This window comes from Anabas testudineus, chromosome 2 (assembly GCF_900324465.2).
Source record: "Anabas testudineus chromosome 2, fAnaTes1.2, whole genome shotgun sequence".
In the NCBI taxonomy this organism is placed as follows: Eukaryota; Metazoa; Chordata; class Actinopteri; order Anabantiformes; family Anabantidae; genus Anabas; species Anabas testudineus.
The window spans coordinates 315,008-338,609 of record NC_046611.1 but is presented as its reverse complement, the minus strand read 5'-3'; the positions used below and the strand labels follow the sequence as shown (position 1 = coordinate 338,609).

The window sequence follows — 23,602 nt, the reverse complement described above, 5'->3', positions numbered from 1 at the left end:
TCAACAGAATAATTTTAAAAATCAAACTAATGAAACTAAACTGGCCTGGAAAATAATGACAGTCCCTTAACTTAATATTTTGTTACACAACCTTTTGAAGCTGCTTACTGCGATCAAACGTTTTCTGTAGCTCTCAATGAGACTTGATGAGACTGTCAACAGGTATTTTGTTCCACTCCTCGTGAGCAGTCTGCTCCAGCTGTCTCAGGTTTGAAGGGTGCCTTCTCCAGACTGCATGTTTCAGCTCTCTCCACAGATGTTCAATGTGATTTAGCTCAAGACTCATAGAAGGCCACTTCTTGGTGTCTGTAGCTGTTTTGGGTCATTATCCTGTTGGACTATGACCTGTGACAAAGACCAAGCTTTCTGGCACTGGGCAGCACGTTTAGCTAAAGAACATTTTACATTTACATTTTAGTCATTTAGCAGACGCTTTTATCCAAAGCGACTTACAAGTCATTACAAGGTACAAAGGTAGGCAGGGTGAGCGTGAGGAGGTCTTGCCTAAGGACCCCTACTGGTGTTAGGCCACAGCTGGGAGTCCCTAACCCTAACCCAGTCTCCCACATGGGAGGCGGTGATGTTACCACTACACTAACCAGCCTTGATAGTCATGAGATTTCATTGAACCCTGCACAGATTTAAGAAACCCTGTGCCAGATGGAGCAAAGCAGCCCCAGAACATAACAGAGCCTCCTCCATGTGTCACAGTAGGAACAGTGTACCTTTCCTTGCTTCATTTGTGCGTCTGTGAACATAGAGCTAATGTGACTTGCCTAAAAGTTCCAGTTTAGTGTCATCTGTCCAAAGGTCATTCTCCCAGAACTTATGTGGTTTGTTAATATGAGTTTTCCATTTCCATTTCCAGTTTCTACAATTTGCTTTCATCAGTGGAGTCCTCCTCGGTCGTCTTCTATTAAGTCCACTTTGGCTTAAAATTCATTTCAATTCAATTCAATTCAATTTTATTTGTATAGCGCCAATTCACAACAGAAGTTATCTCAAGGCACTTTACAGTTTAAGGTTTAAGACCTTACAGAACATATTTATACAAAAAATTATAGAGAAAACCCAGCAATCCCATTTGAGCAAGCTTTAGGCAACAGTGGAGAGGAAAAACTACCTTTAGAGGAAGAAACCTCCAGCAGAACCAGGCTCATAGTGGGCGGCCATCTGCCTCGACCGGTTGGGGTGAGTGGAAAGAGAAGAGAGAAAAGAACAGCAGGCAATAAAGACAACAACAAGCATCAAGAACATTGGGCAGATGAACTGGATTCTGGAGATGTACAGCTCCAGGCCGAGGATACCTGCAGAAAAGTACAGAGAGAGGGAGACAGAGAGGAGGAAACACAACTAAAAGAGAGAGAAGACACAAAGTTAATGACATGAAATGGTGGCATTTGCATTGATACAGGAGAAAGGAGAAAGGAGAGGAGCTCAGTTTATCAGTAGAGGTCCCCCAGCAGACTAAGCTATATCAGCAGAACTAATAGATGGTTCAGAGTCACCTGATCCATCTCTAACTATAAGCTTTATAAAAAAGGAAAGTTTTAAGTCTAGTCTTAAATGTGGAGAGGGTGTCTGCCTCCAGAACCTGAACTGGGAGCTGGTTCCACAGGAGAGGGGCTTGGTAGGTAAAGGCTCTGTCTCCCATTCTACATTTGGAAACTCTAGGAACCACAAGTAAACCTGCAGTCTGAGAACGGAGAGTTCTGCTTGGAAGATATGGAACTATGAGGTCTTTAAGATAAGATGGAGCCTGATTATTAAGGGATTTATAAGTTAGGAGAAGAATTTTTAATTCAATTCTGGATTTTACAGGGAGCCAATGGAGAGAAGCTAACATTGGAGAAATATGATCTCTCTTGCTAATTCCAGTCAGAACTCTGGCTGCAGCATTTTGGATTAACTGGAGGCTCTTTAATGAGTTATTGGGACATCCCATTAATAAGGAATTACAATAGTCCAGTCTGGAAGTAACAAATGCATGGACTAGTTTTTCAGCATCACTTTGGGACAGGATGCTCCTAATTTTAACTTTAATGTTTCTTAGGTGAAAAAAGGCAGTTCTAGAGATTTCTTTGATGTATGAAGTGAAGGAGATATCCTGGTCAAAGATAACTCTGAGATTTCTTACAGTATTACCTGAGGCCAGAACTAAGTCATCAATGGTGAGAACATGATTAGACATAGTGTCTCTGAGATTTTTAGGCCCAAACAGTATAACCTCTGTCTTGTCTGGATTTAGGAGAAGGAAATTGGAGGACATCCAGGTCTTTATGTCTTTTAAGCATTCCTGAAGTTTGACTAATTGATTAGTTTCTCCTGGTTTCATAGATAAATATAGCTGGGTATCATCTGCATAACAATGGAAATGTATAGAGTGTTTCCTAATAATATTGCCTAAAGGGGACATATATAAAGTGAAAAGAATCAGTCCAAGCACAGATCCCTGTGGAACTCCATAGCTGACTTTGCTGTGCATGGAAGACTCATCATTAACGTGTACAAACTGAAATCTATCCGATAGATACGATTTAAACCACTCTAGTGCTGTTCGTTTGATTCCAATGACATGTTCCAGTCTGTGTAATAAAATGTTGTGATCTATAGTGTTGAATGCAGCACTAAGATCTAACATGACGGGTATAGAGAGTAGACCACTGTCTGATGCTAATAGAAGATCATTAGTAACCTTTACCAGTGCCTGTTTCTGTACTATGATGTACTCTAAATCCTGACTGGAAATCTTCATACAAGTTATTGCTACGCAGGTGGTCGTACAATTGCTTAGAAACTATCTTTTCAAGGATTTTAGAGATAAAGGGCAGATTGGATATTGGTCTATAATTCGCTAAGACCCCTGAGTCCAGAGTAGGCTTTTTGAGTAGGGGCTTGACTACAGCAACCTTAAAAGCCTGTGGTACGTAGCCTATTTGTAAAGACAGATTGATCTGAGCTAATATGGACGTGCTGATCAAAGGTAAGACATCCTTGAGGAGTCTAGTCGGGATGGGATCTAAGAGACATGTTGATGGTTTAGAGGAATTAATTACTGAAATTAATTCAGAATGATCTACGGGGAGGAAGCAGTCTAAGTACGAGCGTGGTCTTACAAATGAATCTAGGGTTGTTGTACAGTCCATGCTATATGCAGGGACGATCTGATCAATTTTTTCTCTAATAGTTATGATTTTATTTGTAAAGAAATTCATGAAGTCATTGCTGCTGAGAGTTGAGGGAATACTAGGCTCAACAGAGCTATGACTCTTTGTCAGCCTGGCTACAGTGCTGAAAAGAAACCTAGGGTTGTTCTTATTTGCCTCTATTAATGAGGAGTAATATGAAGTTCTAGCTTCATGCAGGGCTTTTTTATAAATTATTAAACTATCTTTCCAGGCTAGGCAATATTCATCTAAATTGGTGGAACGCCACCTCCTTTACAACTTACGTGATTTCTGCTTTAAGCTATGGATTTGTGAATTGTACCATGGAGTTAACTTCCTCTGACTCACTAGTTTCTTTTTCAGAGGAGCAACAGTATCAAATATTGTTCCAAGTGAAGCAGCAGTACTATTAACAAGATAGTCCACTTGTGCTGGAGTAACGTTGAAATAATTGCCTTCCTCTGTGTTGGTACATGGCTCTGAAATAAAAGATGGAATCAGTTCCTTAAATTTGTCAACAGCATTTTCACATAAACATCTACTGTAGTGAATCTTATCTGTAGGTTTAGTAAAGTCTGGTACTGTAAATTCAAATGTAATTAAGAAATGGTCAGATAAAAGAGGGTTTTGGGGAAAAACTATTAACTGATCAATTTCAACACCGTATGTCAGAATAAGATCAAGGGTGTGATTAAAACAGTGAGTGGGTTTATTTACATTTTGGGTAAAACCAATGGAGTCTAATAGTGAATTAAATGCAGTGTTGAGGCAGTTATCATCAACATCTACATGGATATTAAAGTCACCCACTATAATGACTTTATCTGCACTAAGAACTAAATCAGATAGAAAGTATGATAATTCAGTTAAAAACTCAGAGTAAGGGACAGGAGGACGGTACACAATAACAAACAGGACTGGTTTTTGATTTTTCCAGTTAGGATCAGAGAGGCTAAGAGTGAGGCTCTCAAATGAATTAAAACTATGTTTAGGTCTGGGGTTGATTAATAAACTTGAGTGGGAGATTGCTGCTACTCCTCCACCCCGACCTGTGCTTCTAGGAACATGATAATTAACATGACTTGAGGGGGTCGACTCATTCAGAGAGACATATTCATCCTGCTGCAGCCAGGTTTCAGTAAGACAGAATAAGTCTATTTGATGGTCAGTTATCAAATCATTTACTAAGAGGGATTTAGACGAGAGAGATCTGATATTTAAAAGTCCACATTTGATTGTTGTCTTTTTATTGTGTTCTGAGAGAGGAGTCGTCTTTATTTGTATTAGGTTTTTATGAATAACTCCTCTTGTGTTAGTTTTAGATATAAATAATTTAGGTACTCGGGGAGCAGACACTGTCTCTATAACGTTATGGTAGTTTTGGGGGGGTGACGGCTGTAAGGAAGCTGCAGAGAGGTGTGTAAGACTGCGTCTCTGCGTCCTGGGCTCCACTCTGACATGTCAGGGTTGAGGTCGTCTAATAAACTCTGTCATATTCCTAGAGAGTTGAGACGAACCATCTAAAGTGGGATGGATGCCGTCTCTTCTAATCAGCCCAGGTTTAGTCTCTGTAGCCCACGTTGTTTGAGGGACACCACTTAGACAGCCAGAGGTTAAATGACGTCATGCGGCTAAACATGTCGTCACTGGTCAGATTGGGAAGGGGTCCAGAGAAAACTATGGAGTCCAACATCGTCTTAGCAAAGTTACACACTGATTCAACATAAATTTTCGTGACTTCCGATTGGCGTAATCGGGCGTCATTAACTCCTGTGTGAATTATAATTTTACTATATTTCCGTTTACCCTTACACAGGAGTTTTAAATAGGACTCGACGTCGCCTGCTCTGGCCCCAGGAATACACTTGACTATGGCCGCTGGAGTCTCTAACTTCACGTTTCTGACTATAGAGCTGCCAATGATCAGAGAGAAAACCAGTTGGAAACGTGAACCTGGTCGTGGTGAACCTTGGGCGAGTGTCTAGGGTTATGCTTCCTACGAACCGTCACCCAGCCGGCCTGACTTCCCGGCTGCTCGGGAACTGCCGGGGGACAGCTAACAGGAGCTATGCTAGCTGGCTCCACACCGACTACCGGGACCTGGCTAGCTGGCTTGTTTTCCACGGTGCGGAGCCGAGTCTCCAAATCAGTCAGCCTCTGCAAATAAACTACATTTATTACAAATTCCCTGCTCACTAAAGGAGGCAGAGGAAAAACTAAACTTATGACACACTGAGCAAGAGAGAGCAGGAGGAGAAGAGGGAGAAGAAGAAGAAGAGGGAGAAGCAGCCATGGCTAACAGAGTTTAGATTTAAAACTGATGGTGTGATCTGACTCCGATGGACCTTGACCTTGGATTTCACCTCTAATATGTATGGAAGTTGTTCTGGGTTCTTTAGTTACCATTTGTATTTTCTATTTCTTCAATTTTCCTCGTGTCCACATCCTGGAAGGTTGGCTTCAGTCCCATGGACCTTAAACGTCTGAGTAATATGTGCAGCTGTAGTCACAGGAACATCCAGCTGATTGGAGATATTCTCTTTAACATGTTTGTCTATAATTTTCTTTCTAATCTCCTGAGACAACTCTCTCTTGAGTTTTCTGTGGTCCATGTTCAGTGTGGTACACACCATGATATCAAACAGCACAGTGACCACTTTTCACCCTTTAAATAAACAGACTGACTGATTACAAGTGTGAAGACACCTGTGAAGCTAATTACAGGACACACTTTAGTTTAACATGGTCAAATTATTTAATATCTTTTCTAGGGAACAATCATTTTTGTCCAGGCCAGTTTCATTAGTTTGTTTTTTTGAAGAAATCTTCTGATGAGCCACAACTCAAAAGCTATGTCTAATTTTCATTTTTAGTAAATTGTATTTATTATTACTTTTATTAGCTAGTTAGTTATTTCAGTGACCTTTGTTTGTTTGGTTTTTATTTCTTTAATGGAAGGGTACCAACATTTGTGTCTCCTTCTCTCCTCTCCTCCCCTCTCCTCCCCTCTATCTAGCCTTTTTGTTATTGTCATCCTGTGGTTTCCTGTTTCTGACACAGGTCACTTTCTGTCTTTTACCTCTGGTAGATTCTGGATCCAGCCACCAGATCCTTTCCCTGGATCACCTGTTCCTGATTTTGTTCAGTGTCCACTGCTCTTGTAGTTCTTTGCCAGATGGTCCGTACGGTTCCTTCCATCATCAGTTCTCTTTACTCACCTTCACCTGGTCAAACAGTCTAAGAAAGAATAAGACGTCAGTGACTTGGGCTCTCCAATCCAACAATCTAAAACCACAGATTTGAAAATAGAAGCAGGTTCTGCTTGTTCCTTTCTAGTCGGCTTTCTGGTTCCTGTAGAGGGACAGAGGTCTCCAGGTCTGTGTGTTCATACTGGACTCACTCAGAAGCTGAAAGGGAAATTTCAGGAAATATTGTGGATTGACAGCAAGTATACGACACAACTATCACTTCCCCCACCCATTAGAGAGGGGGGAGGAATTGTACAGATTGATGGCCACAGGTAGAAAGGATCTCCTGTGGAAAAAGTGAAGCTGTTGCTGCCGCAGGACGTGAACAGAGAAGCCGCTCCAGAACAGAGAGCAGCTGATACCTGGGACAGGAAGGTGTCCAGGTCTCAAACATCTGCTGTCAGTGGACAGTTTCTCTTCAGATTCTTTCTTCTCTTCTTGATGACTTCATGGAATTTGCTAAACACTTGTATTATTCTTTTTTATTTTGACTTTTTCTTTCAGCATGAATCCAACTAATCATAAACAGAAAGTTCCCTCTGTGAGTTCCGCTTCACACCAGACTTCAATGAAGATCTAAATAAGTTTAACTTAATATTTATTTGGCGGCGGTGAAGTGGGCAGCAAGAAGGACCCTGGTTGAATCCACGGGTCGGCAGGGTTCTTTTTGTGTTGAGTTTGCATGTTAGGTTAATTGGTGACTCTAAATTGCCCATAGGTGTGACTGTGAGTGTTGTCTGTCTCTGCATTTCTGCCCTGCGATTGACTGGCAACCTGTCTAGGTGTACCCCGCCTCTCGCCTGATGACAGCTGGGACAGGATGCAACACTCCTGTGACCCTTAAGTGGACAAGCGGTTAAGAAAACAGGTGAATAATATTTAGTGATCAGAAAATATATAGTAAAAGAAGAAAACAAAATATTGTAGTAACTCAGCATGAATCTCTATTTTTAATGGAGTTTCTGTTCATAAAGACATTTTCAAATTCAATTATTAGAATCTTGGTTAAACACAGACACTCATTTCAGGAGGTTCACATAATTCATTTACTACAAGTGACTGATTTCAAACCAATCTCTACTTAAAAATCTCAGTATTTAAGTAATTTTCCTACAATGTCGCAGTAATTGGTGAACATGAGCTCAGTGTAACTGGGTTTGGGTCTGTGCAGCCCCACACCATGACAGCATCACTGACCTTTTCTGTTTTAAATGTCAGATCATAATAAAGTAGGAATGTCAAACTAAAGAACATTACAACCAGAAGTAATAAACGTTTCTTTCTGTGCAGAACTTTATTTAGAAACAAATGGATTCTGAGTTTAATGATGCAGCTGCCAGTTTCTGCTCTGAGGATATTTCTTTGAAAGTACAACACAGCTACACTTTAAATAAACTATATTTAAATAAATTAAATACTAAATCTCCTTCTTTTCTTGCTTTTATAAGCCAACCACTGATGAGGATTGTTAAAATAGTTTTTAAGAGCTGTAATATTAATTTAAATATACTGAGTTTTTCATCTGTTGATGAAATACATTTAAATTTAGAGACGCGTTGTTTTCTATGGTGGGCAAAAAAAAAATTAATTAAGCATAACATTAAAATCCAATAATTTCCACATTACATCAACAGATTACTGCAGTGAAATCCAATATTAAACCAAATGCTTTAATGCTATTTGTTTTTCGATTTTATTTTTAGCTATTTTTGCATGAATCTAAATAAAATGTTGATTTGTGTCTAAAATTAGACGTTGTCACAGCCGAGTCCAGATCAAATCTGATCTCTAGGTTCATTCATGTTAAATGAACATTTGCACCATGAAGAGAAAATATATTTTTCTGCTTTTACGTTTAACAAAGTAAAAATAAATAAAGAGAATGGAATCTGTTCTGTAAAGGTTCTATGTTTGCAGAGGATGAGGACATATAATTTAAACATTTTTAAATTGGGTTTGTTTTTATGAATAAATGTATTATGTTATTATTAAGAAACTACTGTAGACCAGCAGTTTATTCCGTTTCTTAAATTTAAAGAGTTTAATGAATCAGCTGCTGAGTTCTGGTCCAGTTTCTCCCCATCAGCTCCAACTTGTTTGTTTACTTCTGTTTTTATTGTTGATCATTTCATGTCTTCTACTTTGAATCATTGTTCATCATCATCTGTTCAGTCCGGCAGGTGGCGCCCATCAGCTGCTTTCCAGCCGCCAAACTAAGAAGAAGAAGGAAATATCTGCGTCACAGGCCTGAGACAACAACCACCTACGTCATCACTCCGTGCCACACCCCACGCTTTAAATACCCAAATGTTGAGTTGACAGCAGTGAGGTTTTTAGATTTTTGACAGGTTTCAAATGAAATGTCGGTTTTTCACGACGAAGTAGAGATCGAAGATTTTGAATATGACGAGGACACGGAGACGTATTATTTCCCGTGTCCCTGCGGAGACAGATTCGCTATAACAAAAGTAAGTTTCCTCGAAGCTAACGGCTAACAGCTAACTGTAGTCATCCTCTCTGTAAAAGTCTGTTTAAATCAGTCATAAGTTGATAAAACTATTATTTCAATAAAACAAATCTTCCCCTTTTACACCAGAGGCTACTTCTAAATTACTAAATATACCTAAAGCCACACCAAACCCACTAGATTGAAGGTTAAACATCTTCAGTGATGTGTTCACCTGTGAAAATGAAGATACCTCCAATCACTGAGGTTTGAGGAAGATTCTTTTAAGATCGTGTCATTTTAAGGGGTCTCTCCTCCCTGATGTGCTTACACAGTGTTCAGGAAATGATTAAAAACTACATTAATCACTTAGATTCTCTGGGAAATTCAGCATATACGTCATCTCTGCAGCATCGAGAGTGTTTAACACATTGGGAATAAATCGTAATAATTATCTGTAGCTTGTTCTTTCCGTTTTAAGACAATTTCTAAAATTGTCAGTGGAGTTTGGTTTGCTAGTTATTTCATCTCTTTTCTTTTTAAGCGTGCATGTTGAACTGTCATCAGTCTGTATCACTACATTTTTAATCGTTTAAGCAGCAGATTAGTGCTGAGCTGTAACACAGATCTGTAACTGATTTTAAAGGAGGATTTGGAGAACGGAGAGGAGGTGGCGACGTGCCCGAGCTGCTCGCTCATCGTTAAAGTCATTTATGATAAGGTCAGTAAACAGAGATAAGTCTCGTTTTGAAATTGTCAATTACTGAGAGTTACTGTTAACTGCAGAAATTTCCGGTCAGAAAGATTCCTGAAATTTAAATAAAGAAAATGTTGAATGTCGGCGCTGTTACTGAACTTAGTGTCTATGTTTCATTTTTCTCTGTTTGTGTAACTGAATTAATATAGAAAATGTGAATGAAGAATTAATCATGAATCAGGCTTCATTATTCCTGTAAAACGTACTGATGGAAATACGGAGAAACTCTTTTTATACAATCAGAATAGTAAAGAAATCATGATTACTACAAACCAACTCATTGTTTGTGTTAAATAAGAATAAACATCATCAGAAATGACTTAACATCATTTAATTGTTTTCAGTTTGATATTGACTGATTCTGTTTTATTATAGTGATGATGAATTCTTTGATAAATATTCAGGACTGTTTTGTTTATGACTCATTAGTTCTCATTTGTTTTTGTCCTTGAAAGTTATTCATTGATATTTTTTCATGACAAAAAACGGAATAAAAAGTAACTTTAATAAACATTAGACAAAGGAAAAGACCATGGAGGGTAAGTCAGGACTAAATCACAATGAACCCTGGACATCAGACTGAGGAAGAGCTCAAATTAATGAGAAGAAAAAATTAGAGGAACTCATGAGGATCCAAACTCACGTTTTTACCATCAAACGTTGATTAAAAGTCTTTTTTTTTTTTTTTTTTTTGGTTTGTTTGTTTGTTTCAGGATTTGTTCATGTCTGGAGAAATCATCGAAGCTCCATCAGAGACCAAACTGGAACTGGCTCAGTCCTGAACACCGAACCCTGTAAACCCGCTGTCAGACGTGAAACTCCTCCTTCAGGGTTAGATGATTTATTACAGACGTTCGTTTAGATTTGTAAATGAATTTCTCCTGTGTTTGGTCTGAAATGAGTCTCGGAGCAGAAACTCATCATTCAATGTGTCTCTTCTTCTTCTTCTTTTTGTTAACTCATTGGAAAATGGTGCGTTTCAGTGCTGCTGCGAAACTTCAGAGTTTGATGATGCTGCATCAGAGCGGTGCCAAGCTGAATGTGCCTGAATGATTATAAGTACAGCTGTCTGTATCTGTACTGCAGTGAAGTATCTAAACTGTAGTTAAGTACTGCAGTGAGGGTCTGTGCCTGTTGTGAGACCTGATGGAAAGACCGAGACGGCTCCAACCGGACGGACTGAGACTCACCGAGCTGCAGCAGAACTCAGAGAAACGTTCTAGATGCAGGTTTTTCTTATGATTTGAGTCAAAGATCGTTTGTTCTGAGCAGCTGTGACAGAAACATATTGTAATAAACTCTGTATCACATTCAATGACTGAGGTTTTACATTCTGGAGGTTTCTTCTTCTTCTGATGATGATAATGTTGACGACTAAGGTCAAAGGTGAAACTGAATGAGGATATGAAGATGTTAATGGTTTAGAAACAGTAAGTGGAGGATTTTAAAAGTGTTTATTGGAAACTGCTTCTTCCTCTGATGATGATGAAGAGCGAGTTTAACAGTAAAAGGTCAAAGGTCTCTGGGTGACAGAAATGTTTTATACGTGTTCAGACTCAGTTTTCAGAAAGTGTAGAACGAGCCTCTGGTTCTGAACCAAACTCACATTTACCGAACAGGAACAATGAAATAAATTCACTTTCCACTAATTTGACTCCCGGCTGCGTCTTTAAATTTGGAAGTTGCTTTGGAGAAAAGTGTCTGACAAATGACTAAAAGTAAATGTTGTGTCTCCATCTAGTGGCAGTTCGACTGTACTGTACAACCTTCCTATTTCTTCTCTCACTTTGTTTTAATCCATTTTCACTCACTGCTTTTGTCTTTTTATATCTTCCTTCTTCTCCCTGTCTCTCTTTTCTGTCATCTACCTTTATTTTCATTTTTCAGGTTTGTAAATGATGGAACAAAAGGTTTTTGACACTTGTTCATCACACTGAATTTTATTTCAAACGCTAAACATGTGAGTGAACTCAAAACTCATTAACTGACTGAACTGAATCATAAATAAAGGAACAAATTGACAAGCAGCTGGTGTCCAGGTGAGTCCTGTTCCCTTATCTGTTTTCTCTCCAACGCTAGTTTATCAGATCTGTTTCTGTTTCAGGATCCAGAAGACTCTGGACTCTCCACCTGCTGATTGAATGTAAGTTGAAACTGAACCACCTGTCAAACTCGGCTCCTTAAATGTTCACGATTAATGTTTGATGTGTTGATTTGTCATTTTTCACACTGGGAGCAGCCCAGTATATCAATCTGATATTAGGACTTAGTTTCTGATTCCCTGTTCACATCAAATCTCTCTTCATGGACCTTCACCTTGTGTGTGTCTCTGTGTGGACAAACACACTGTGAGCTCATTCTTGATGATTCCTCTGAATGAATCTGTGAATCTGTCTGATCAAACTCAGCTGATTGATCAGTGATCAGCTGCTGATTGATCAGTGATCAGCTGCTTCTTCCCACATTAGTGCTACTGAGTCACTGAAACATTCATGTCTGTATGTTCAGATTTATGATTCTGATTTCTTCACACACTTTAGATTCTGTGAATTAATGAAACATTAATCTGAATTTGTAGAAATTCTTAATTCTGAAAACTGGACTCCAACGTCACCTGACTTTATTTTGTAGAGGAGGTCAAACTGATCTGGTTTCACAGGGAATGTTTTCTACAACCAGGACAAAGGGAAACAAAGGATCAGGCTTCTGCAGGAATCAGAGATCATCTGGAACAAAACCACTTTAACATTCCCTCTCCTTCATTGTGAACAACACCGGTGGTTCACCAAAATAATAAAAAAATTAATGAAATCAGGTTTACCAAAAGAAAAATCCTGACTTTTAAAAACTGCAAGTAGAATCCTTGTAGCATCAGAGAAAAAAACCTTTTACAAAGTGATTTTAAATTCTCATAAATAGTAAAGTCTATGTACAGAGAGTGTCCACAGTGAGGCTTTATTTTGACAGGTCTGTTACGACGTCTTATAATTCCTAAAATAAAAATAATTAAAGACTCAAAATGATCTTAACAATTTAGACTGTTAATCCATACGTGCACTTTATTACAGTGACTTAACCCATAAGAACCCGCACTGACACATGGTTCACCAACACTTTTTTCCATTTTATTCATCTTTCATTATTTTTAATTCGAACCGTTTCCTGTCCGACAATATAGCATACTACATGGAGAACTGGATGACGTGTTGTGCTGGTCAGTTTATCTTCTTCAAGTGGAGTCTGGTTTTATCCAGGTGAACTTAGGGTGTAGTTTATTCCTTTTGATTTGACGTGTTCCACATGGTCCATTTGGTTTGTTTAGTGTTCCACATAATTTTCCATTCAGTAAAAATGGGTCTGGGTTTTTATGGGTTAATTTCATGACCCTTTACTTGATTCAATTTCTTAAATGTTTGAATATAATTTGAATAAATATACAGTGGCAAGAAGAACTTTGTGAACCTTTTGGAATTTCATAGTTTTATGCATTAATTGGTCATAAAATGTGCTTCGATCTTGATCTACCTCACAACAATAAAAAACACAGTCTGCTGAAAATAATACTACACAAACATTATATGTTTTCATGTTTTTATTGAACATAACATTAAACATTCACAGTGCAGAGTGGAAAGAGTATGTGAACCCAAGTCCAATCAGTGTGATGATACTGGATGTGTTGCTGAAAGCTGTCCTGCTCTTTAAAAACAAACACCAGTTTTGGGTTTACTGTTGCAGCACTGTTGCTACTCTCCCTAGGCGTGGTTGTCCTGTAAAGATGACTGCAAGAGCACAGTGCAGAATGCTGAATGAGGTAAAGAAGAATCCTAGGTCAGAGGTATTCAACTAAAATTTAAAGACGTCTGGTTACACAATATTTTTATAAGCAAAGGTCCAGAAGATTATAATGTCTAAGTATTTACTACGATATATTATTAAATAGCCTGCGTGTAATCAAATCAAATTAATTCAGTACAATTCAAAAACCTTTTGACTAATTTATTCTTATGTAACATCAAACTGAGCGTGTGGCTCCAGATCCTGGTGGACTGGTCATACTGGACTCTGAGACTAGAAACTCTCTGTGATCACACTTTGATTTGAGTGGGTATGTGGTTTCAAAACCTTTGTGTTTTGTCTCATAATGACGTTTGACAAAACAGTTTTCTCCCAGTGGGTAATATAACCAAAAAGGAGTCTGTCTATTCCGAATTAAAAACTCTTTGCTGTCTCACCGTCCTTTTATCAACTTTCTCCTCTCTATCGTCTGTATCTCTCCTCTCTATCGTCTGTATCTCTCCTCTCTTTCTCTCTGTTATCACCGTCTTTGTTTATTAATTTCTTTCCAACCTCCAACTTTCTCTCATCTACTGTTGAGTCTCTAATTTTACCGCCTGTGATCCAAACAATCGTTTGGTTAATTGGCCAATGCGTTCTCGCATCCACTAAATAAATACCGTAAAGATCGCAATAGCTGCACGATTAAAATTAAGGTGTACCGCTAGATTTGGAATCACAACGTTCGGTTTGGTCTGTAGCTCTGGGTCCATTTGGGACAGTTTCTGGGTCCGCGTTGTTAGTGACCCCTGTCCTAGAGTGTCAGCTAAAGACAGAAATCTCTGGCACATGCTAACATTTTTGTTGACACATCTACAATAAGGAAAACATCAAACGAATGGAGTACATGGGAGGCCACCACGGAGGAAGCCATTGCTGTCCAAAAAAAATATTGCAAGGCAATGGACGGATTGTTGTCATTGATGGAAAAATGAACTCCAGAGTTTATCAATACATTTAGCAGGAAAACGTAAGACCACCTGTCGGCCAACTGAAGCTCCGCAGAGGATGGGTGATGCAACAGGACAATGACCTAAAGCATACAAGTAATTCAACAAAATAATGGATTCAACAGAACAAAATACACCTTCTGGAGTGGCCCAGTCAGAGTCCTGACCTCAACCCAATTAAAATGCTGTGGCATGACCTTAAGAGAGCCATTCACACCAGACATCCCAATAATATTGCTACACTGAAACAGTTCTGTGAAGAGGAGTGGTCCAAAATTACTCCAGATCATTGTGCAGGTCTCATCTGAAACTACAGGAAACGTTTGGTTGAGGTTATTGCTGCCAAAGAAGGGTCAACCAGTTATTAAGTCCAAAGGTTCACATACTTTTTCCACCCTGCACTGTGAATGTTTACATGTTATCTTCAATAAAAAGATGAAAACATATAAACTTTGTGTGCTATTATTTTCAGCAGATGGTGTTTTTGTATTGTTGTGAGTTAGATGAAGATCAGAGCACATTTTAAGAAAACCATGAAATTCCAAAAGGTTCACAAAGTTTTTTTTTGCCACTGTAACATTAACACCAGCTGGGCGGAGGTCAACGTGAGAAAATCTGGTTTAGTTTCTATTAAAACTATTTGTTCTATATGTATTAAATCATGTTTGACTTTTGTCACATTTCACTTACATAGTTTCAGCTGCTGTTTTTTTATTAACTGTTAAAATAAAGTTTAGATAACTATTTTCACGTAGCTGAATCTGTTCTACTTAATTAATCATTAATTAGAATATAATTAACCAATAAGGACATTATTATTATGCTTCTTTAATCAGTATCTTTAGGTTAAAGGTTTAATTTTCAGACTTTTTAAAACATGGTTCTCCTGTGTTCTCAGTTCTTTTCTGTGAGGATCTGAAAACAGGATCAGAGATTAAGCTGGAATTTTCCAGGTATCCTGGTTGAACTTATTCTTGACTTGTTGCACAAAAGCTGGATCAATTAATCCCAGTCTAGTTAGAGATTTATTCTGTGCCGCCTGTGTTGCGGTTATCCACTGATCCCAGCATCATTTACTTCAGATTTAGTTGCACAAAAGCAGGTTAAATTAATCTAAATTTAGTTACTATTTAGTTATTTATTCTCTGAAGTTAGCCTGGTCAGAGCAGGTTAACAGATTAATCCTATAGGGACCTATCTGCATGTTTAGCGGCCTGAACTATCAGACATTAATGTTCTCTGCTACATGTTGCCTCATTTCATATATTTTGCTTTAAAATACCACATATAGTGTTTGATTGAATTACACACGTGGACAAAATTCTTGGTACTCCTCTGTTAAAGAAAGGAAAACCCACAATGGTCAGTGAAATAACTTGAAACTGAGAAAAGTAATAATAAATAAGAATTTACTAGAAATGAACTCGTGAAAATCAGACATAGTTTTTCAGTTGTGGTTTAACAGATTTTTTTTTTTTTTTAAACAAACTAATGAAACTGGCCTGGACAAAAACGATGGTTCCCTAGAAAAGATATTAAATAATTTTACCATGTTAAACTAAAGTGTGTCCTGTAATTAGCTTCACAGGTGTCTTCACACTTGTAATCAGTCAGTCTGTTTATTTAAAGGGTGAAAAGTGGTCACTGTGCTGTTTTGTATAATAGTGTGTACCACACTGAACATGGACCACAGAAAACTCAAGAGAGAGTTGTCTCAGGAGATTAGAAAGAAAATTATAGACAAACATGTTAAAGAGAATATCTCCAATCAGCTGGATGTTCCTGTGACTACAGCTGCACATATTACTCAGACGTTTAGGGTCCATGGGACTGAAGCCAACCTCCCAGGATGTGGACACGAGGAAAATTGAAGAAATAGAAAATACAAATGGTAACTAAAGAACCCAGAACAACTTCCATATAGATTAGAGGTGAAATCCAAAGTCAAGGTCCATCGGAGTCAGATCACACCATCAGTAAATCAGTTTTAAGCCAAAGTGGACTTAATAGAAGACGACCGAGGAGGACTCCACTGATGAAAGCAAATTGTAGAAACTGGAAATGGAAATGGAAAACTCATATTAACAAACCACATAAGTTCTGGGAGAATGACCTTTGGACAGATGACACTAAACTGGAACTTTTAGGCAAGTCACATCAGCTCTATGTTCACAGACGCACAAATGAAGCAAAGAAAGGTACACTGTTCCTACTGTGACACATGGAGGAGGCTCTGTTATGTTCTGGGGCTGCTTTGCTCCATCTGGCACAGGGTTTCTTAAATCTGTGCAGGGCTCTGGGTATCAAGGCGTTCTTTAGCTAAACGTGCTGCCCAGTGCCAGAAAGCTTGGTCTTTGTCACAGGTCATAGTCCAACAGGATAATGACCCAAAACAGCTACAGACACCAAGAATAGCTAAGAACAAATCATTGGACTATTCTGAAGTGGCCTTCTGTTAAGAGAAAACTGTGAAACAGCTAATCATAATCATATTGTCACACTCTGTACTCCTGCTAACAGCTAATCATATTCACGCTCTGTACTCATGCTATCATTGTTTTGGTTTATACACAGCCTTCACCCATACACACATAACTGACGGACCCCAGGACCGGAATAGGCCTGTTCTCACACACACACAGCCATACACACATACACATCATCACACCCACTCACACTGTGTACATTCTTATATCACATGACTATAAATAAAGGACCAAGGAACTCCCTCGGTGTACTCTCTCAGGGTGTTACACTGAGGAGGGTGCCCTTTGTACAAAGAATACGCTGTCTGTGTCTCATCTGTCTGATTGCAGGTTTTCTTAGCAAGGAGTGAAATCATCATAGGTGAAATTCATCATAGGTGACAATCTCCTGACATTTCTCTGGTCCTTCGAGCCGGATTCGTGACTGTTTTGGCGACACTGAAGTTCCACACCGAAGTCTGTCGACAGCCAATCCACCTTAGAGGGGGTTGAAAGACCTGAGGCGTAAATTCACCTCTGGCCGGTGAGTAGCGGATCGGCAGTGCCGCCACTACAGTGCATCGGATTCCGGACCCGTGTTTGGGTGAACCTGGATCAGAAGGTGAGATACTACACGTAAAGCCGGTGTGAATGTGTTAAGAAAAAAGGTACCAGTGAAACGGCCAGTGAGAGCCGACCTTAGGGAGCAGTTAGAATCCCAAGGTAGAAGTGAGACGGCCAGTTAGAGCCGGTCTAAGGGATCAGTTAGAATCCCAGGAGGGGCCAGTTAGAGTCCCAAGGTAAAAGTAAGACGGCCAGTTAGAGCCGGTCTAAGGGATCAGTTAGAATCCCAGGAGGGCCAGTTAGAGTCCTATTGGATCCACAGAGGTGTGAATGTTATACGTGTGCGTGGAGTGATCAGGCCAGCATTTTGTAACCTTTAGGAGAGGTTTGCGCCCTGATCCGATTGTTATTTTACCTGTGAGAGACGAAGTACTGACGCTCAAAAGCATCAAGGTCGGACTCAGTCCATAAAAATAACACCGCACCATATTAGTTGGTGTAGAAGGGCGTGTTATTGTCCTGCTGGAGAGCTTGAATGTCAGAGAACTCTCTCACCGGACCCAGTAGTGGTAATATTATTATACATTGTAAAATACAAAGATACCGGGATAATACGTGAAATAAGTGTATCTCTAGATGAAAATGAATTAATAATAAAGTAGAAATAAAGTTAAGTGAATAAATACAGTAGAGTATAAATAAATAATAAGACTTGCATTAGTAAGAGCAACACTTCTTATCACAAGTGCAACACCCAGGCTAGAAATGGGGAAGACACAGAGCAAGGGGAAAGCTGTGTCCACATTGGAAGGTGATGAAAAGTACATGGAGACTCAATGTGTGGGGGCAGGACGAGTGAGTCAGAAGAAATGGAGGAAGAGACACGGTTTCAGTGGGAAGTTAAAAGTGGAAGATGTGTTGGAATTACAGTCAAAGTTGAAGTTGGAGATGATGAAAGTGAACAAGGAAAAGAGAAAGAAAAAACAAACTGAGTATAAATTGTCGGACAAATGGTTAGAACAGAGCAAGGCAAGAGAAGTGAAAAGAAGAGAAAAAGAAAAAATGAAGAGAGAAAAAATGAGGCAAGCCCATATGATACGGGAGGAGGATGAAACACCAGTACGACACGGAGAAAAAACCCCAGTCCCCGGAAAGGCCGCTGGTGCAGAAATGGCGGAAGGAGGAGTAGAGAAGCCTGAAATGAAAAACACAACAAAGGCGACAACGACCAGAGCTGTCAGCCGAAGAACTCCCCCTCGTCAACAACCTGATAGAAAAGCTAAAGTATCCCGTCAAAGAGAGTTGTACCCACACAAAGCACTAAGGGACCATGAACGCTCCTTCTCTGAGTGGAGAAATGTAGAGCAGGATACTGTTAGCAGCGAGACAGAGAGGGAGGACGATGATGAGGACGGCGGATCAGGTGATCCACACGGTCGATACCCCTTAATCCAAGTTGCAAATCCCCGATATGGGTTAAAGGATGATGACGACCTAGTAGATGACAGACCCACAATCAAAGTATTTCGAGCCTGGACGACTAGAGATATGAAGAAGGCCTTAGAAGGCCTCCCAGAGCCAGGTGCAGACCCTGAAGCGTGGGAACGAGCATTTCATGAGTTCAGAACGAGCTTTGGCCTAAACGGCCTTGAGTGCCATCAATGCCTGCACATAATATTTGGACATAGATGGGGAAGAGTGAGAGGAGTATTCACCGGTCAAAACGAAGAGGGAACAGACGTGCTCGCAGCTGATAGCCAGCAATTACGCACAGCATTGACGCCTGTGATGGAAGCAGTAAGAACACAGTTTGCAATCAGAGCTGATTATGGCAAAATAGGAGACTGTAGACAAAGGGAAGGAGAAGAACCCTCGGATTACAGAGACAGACTCGACGAGGTGTTTAAAAGACACTCAGGCATTGTGCATAACTCAGACCCAGCCTCTGCATATCAACAACAGTTGAAGATGGCTTTTGTAAAAGGCCTCAGAGACCCCGTCCAGTTGCTGGTGAGAAAACAATGGGTTAATATAGACACAGGATCTGTACAAGAGGCAGTTAATCATGCTAAGCACGCAACGAGAGTGCTCGACCAAAAAGACAAGATGGCGGGGGCATTCGTGAATGACCCAACCACCTTCAGAAGACGTGGCAGAGGCCGCGGACGTGGCACCAGTTACGGAAGAAGAAGAGGTGGATATGGTCGAGGACGTCCACCATATCACGATAAGCAACAACAGAAGGACGAAGACTATGAGAAAAATCAGTGTTTTGTCTGCCACAAAGGAGGGCACTTTGCTGCAAACTGTCCAGACAAAAACAACCAGCCATCTACATGACTACAACCTGTTGAGCCTGAAGATGGGGCACAGCTACATATAGATATACATGCATTAGTAGCTCAAAACAAAGACACAGGAATGCCAATGAGAAAAATTAATGTGTCAGGAAAAGAGTATAGTTGCCTCTGTGACTCTGGTGCTTGCACCACAGTTTTAACTAAAATGCCACCACAGTTTCAGGCCAGCAATAAAGTAGTGTGGGTAAGGAGTGCATCAGGGCACATAGTACAAAATAGATTATCAAAGCCACTTCGGGTAACTGACACAGAGACCGGTAGGGAGGTAAAGATTCGTCTTCTTGTAGATACCTCATGCCCAATAAATTTGTTAGGTAGAGATCTGTTAACAGCGCTAAACCTCGCCGTTGTACCCACAGACAATGGAATGAGATGTGTCCCAGTGACTGACGAGGCGGTTCTGCATGGGCCAGGCGAGCCACATTACTATTGGACACTAGACGTCGAGTGTGGGGGGGCGACCCAGTTGCTGAAATTGATAACTCAATATCTATACTGATAGTCAGTATGCATTTGGAGCAGTACATCATTTTGCTAGAATATGGCAAAAACAGAGGCTTCAAAACCTCAGCAGGCAAGCTGCTGACACATGCACATATTTTAGAAGAATTGTTAGAAGCCGTTCAACTTCCAAAACAACTGGCACTGTGTAAGTGTGCAGCTCACCAGACTGATAACTCAGACATAACCCATGGGAACAATTTCGCAGATAAAGCCGCCAAGGTTGCGGCACGGAAGGACGTGCCAGCACAAAAACAACTCCTGTACACAGCTGCGATCACTGTTGACATACTGAGAGAAGAACAACAAGCAGCAACTCTGGCAGAAGTCAAAACATGGATAAAAAGGGGGGCGATGTTGGAAGACAATGCGTACATGATTAATAACAAACTGGTACTACCGAAATCCCTACACAGTGCAGCAGCATTAGTGAGCCATGGGTTGACCCATGTCTCAACAGGAGGGATGGTAACAGTAACATACCCATTTCTACACTACAAATTAAAATTAAAATTCTAAGAGGGTGCACAGTGAAAAGTCTAGGATAACCTTTGGGGCAGTCCACCGTCCTGTAGAGGTCATTAGGGCCCTACAGTGGGGACAACAGGAGGGACCTCCTGGCACCAAGGGCTAGTGAAGAAAACAACGTGGATAGGTTCAACAACCTGAAAACCCACCCTGTACATCCTCTGTAGGAGTCTGGCATCATCAGACCCTTCTGGACGGTTCTCTCTGTTGAGGTCAGGAAAGCGATTCCGCTCCCTAAGGCCAACACAGAGAGGCTGAGGAGGAGCTTCTTCCCACGGGCGATACGGACTCTCAACCAGCACACCACATTGCACTGACCCACTTCACTTCACACACTCATGTATCATGCTTCTTGCACTAGACATTTGGGACAATCATCGACCCTAGTGGTCACTGCACACCTTTCTTACATACTATTTTTCCATTATGCACAAGCCACTTTAAGTATGAGCACTTTACAGCATACTTGCACACCCCCTGGACATTTCTAATTCTATTTATATTTATTATATTTATACTACACTCCTTCCCACACAAAACTCCAAATTCTATATTTTTATACATTGTTCACCTAGGTATACCCAGGTTTTATTATTTATTATTTATTATTTATTATTTATTATTTTCTTGTATTGTCTTCTCTATTCTATTCTTCTCATACTTTTCTGATATTGTACATTTGTACTGTAGAGTTATTTTTATTCTTGTACAGATATTTTCTTAGTTAAAACTACCTCAACTTGTATACTTGTACAGATATTTTGTTGTTTATTCTTAATCAGTTAAATCTACTTCTACTTCTTTAGTATATTTATCTCCTATAAACAGTCTTAAATAGTCTTTAATTTTTTAAGGTCACGTGCCGTCGCCTAAGCATTTCACTGCATATCGTACTGTGTATGACTGTGTATGTGACAACTAAAATTTGAGTTTGAATGATGAATAGAATGATGGCAATGCATGTGCATACATACATGGCCTTGATGCAACAAGACCCAGAAGCAGAAGAGGACCAGGACTCAGAGGACGACACTAATCTAAGGGAAAAGAACCAGATGCTGAGGATCTGTGTTCCAACAGGGGCCATGTGCTAGTAACCTCTGACCCCATGACGAACTGAACTGGACTGCGATACTTTTATGAATACTCTGACGAATGACGATGTAATTGAAAATCTCACGAAGTGATTACATTCTGATAATATAACAGAGTATGACAAACAGGAGGGAATGTTAAGAGAAAACTGTGAAACAGCTAATCATAATCATATTGTCACACTCTGTACTCCTGCTAACAGCTAAGCATATTCACGCACTGCACTCATGCTATCATTGTTTTGGTTTATACACAGCCTTCACCCATACACACATAACTGACGGACCCCAGGACCGGAATAGCCCGGTTCACACACACACAGCCATACACACATACACATCATCACACCCACTCACACTGTGTACATTCTTATATCACATGACTATAAATAAAGGACCAAGGAACTCCCTCGGTGTACTCTCTCAGGGTGTTACACTGAGGAGGGTGCCCTTTGTACAAAGAATACGCTGTCTGTGTCTCATCTGTCTGATTGCAGGTTTTCTTAGCAAGGAGTGAAATCATCATAGGTGAAACTCATCATAGGTGACAATCTCCTGACACCTTCTATGAGTGCTGAGCTAAATCACATTGAACATCTGTGGAGAGAGCTGAAACATGCAGTCTTGAGAAGGTACCCTGAGACAGATGGAGCAGACTGCTCACGAGGAGTGGAACAAAATACCTGTTGACAGGTGCAGAAGTCTCATTGAGAGCTACAGAAACCGTACAGGCCAGTTTCATTAGTGTGTTCTTTTAAATGATTCTGTTGAACCACAACTTAAAAGGAGTAATTATAATCTGATTATTATGATTCATACATTCACTGTTCATATAAACTTCCATAGTTTCTTTGCTTGTGTAAAGCTGCTTTGCGACATTGATAATTGTTAAAAGCGCTATACAAATAAAATGTAATTGAATTGAAAAAGCTATGTCTAATTTTCACGAGTTAAGTTTTAGTACCTTTTTTTTTTACCTTTGTGAATTTTTCTGTATGTGTTTTGGTTTGTTTTTTAACAATACAATAATATTTTTTTCTGTCAGACTTCTTTTATATCACTAGTTTCATGAAGATTGCTGTTCAATATGGTTGTGGTTTAAAGAATATGTGTATAAGGTGATTGGTGCAGTGGATTGAACCCACATCCGCATCAAACGAGCCTCAGGGGAAAATGTGGGAGACTATGTAAATAGAATTTGAAAAAGGTAGTTAAATTGATATAAACTGACCAAATTATGACATCATAGATTTGGTTAGGGTTAGACTAGGGTTAGGGGTAAAACTAATTAAATGTGAACTGTGGATTTTCCTGAGTAACATTTGCCGATGATCAGATTAAAGCTGTTTAGTGCATATGTTCAGTAACTCAATCATTATTTCTACATTAATTACTCAGCCGATCCGCTGTTGTCTGCCAGGCTTTTCTCCCTTTCTGTAATGATATCGCTTATATTTCCCTTTTTACATATTACATGTTTCACCCCTTCCTACATCTCCATCCTGTGCTGTTCAAAGTTTGCTGCTTGACTTTTGTCCATGTTGAGTCAGTAACTCTGTGATTGATACAGTCTTTTTATTCCAGGTATCTACACCTGGCTTCATATGGCTGCACCTTCTTATTCTGGCAAACGTGCAACGGAATAATCCATGATGATCTTATCAGAATAGGTCAAACTGGGATTT

General features: G+C 39.8%; 1 protein-coding gene across 4 annotated transcripts; it reads left to right on the top strand.

Annotated features, from left to right (window-relative positions):
• The first annotated feature begins 8,688 nt into the window (after nt 1-8,688).
• dph3 (diphthamide biosynthesis 3) lies at nt 8,689-23,579 on the top strand. 4 transcript variants are annotated; one of them, XR_003298967.1, is made up of 5 exons: nt 8,689-8,883; nt 9,508-9,582; nt 10,332-10,449; nt 11,723-11,761; nt 23,502-23,579. XR_003298967.1 is itself a non-coding variant. In XM_026363092.1 (4 exons), the coding sequence occupies exons 1-3, from the start codon at nt 8,776-8,778 to the stop codon at nt 10,398-10,400; spliced, it is 252 nt and encodes an 83-aa protein (XP_026218877.1). In that variant the 5' UTR covers nt 8,689-8,775; the 3' UTR covers nt 10,401-10,449; nt 10,602-10,933. The 4 variants fall into 4 exon arrangements, 2 of the variants coding, with proteins under 2 accessions (XP_026218877.1, XP_026218876.1); XR_003298968.1 differs by lacking the exon at nt 23,502-23,579 and adding an exon at nt 12,298-13,087; XM_026363092.1 differs by lacking the exons at nt 11,723-11,761; nt 23,502-23,579 and adding an exon at nt 10,602-10,933.
• The last annotated feature ends 23 nt before the right edge of the window (nt 23,580-23,602 follow it).

Bases quoted from the DNA above. Each gene is read 5' to 3' on its own strand.
- dph3 (XM_026363092.1), top strand. From the start codon at position 8,776: ATGTCGGTTTTTCACGACGAAGTAGAGATCGAAGATTTTGAATATGAC. The intron at 8,884-9,507 runs GTAAGTTTCCTC...CTGATTTTAAAG, and splicing joins ACAGATTCGCTATAACAAAA to GAGGATTTGGAGAACGGAGA. The intron at 9,583-10,331 runs GTCAGTAAACAG...TGTTTGTTTCAG, and splicing joins TTAAAGTCATTTATGATAAG to GATTTGTTCATGTCTGGAGA.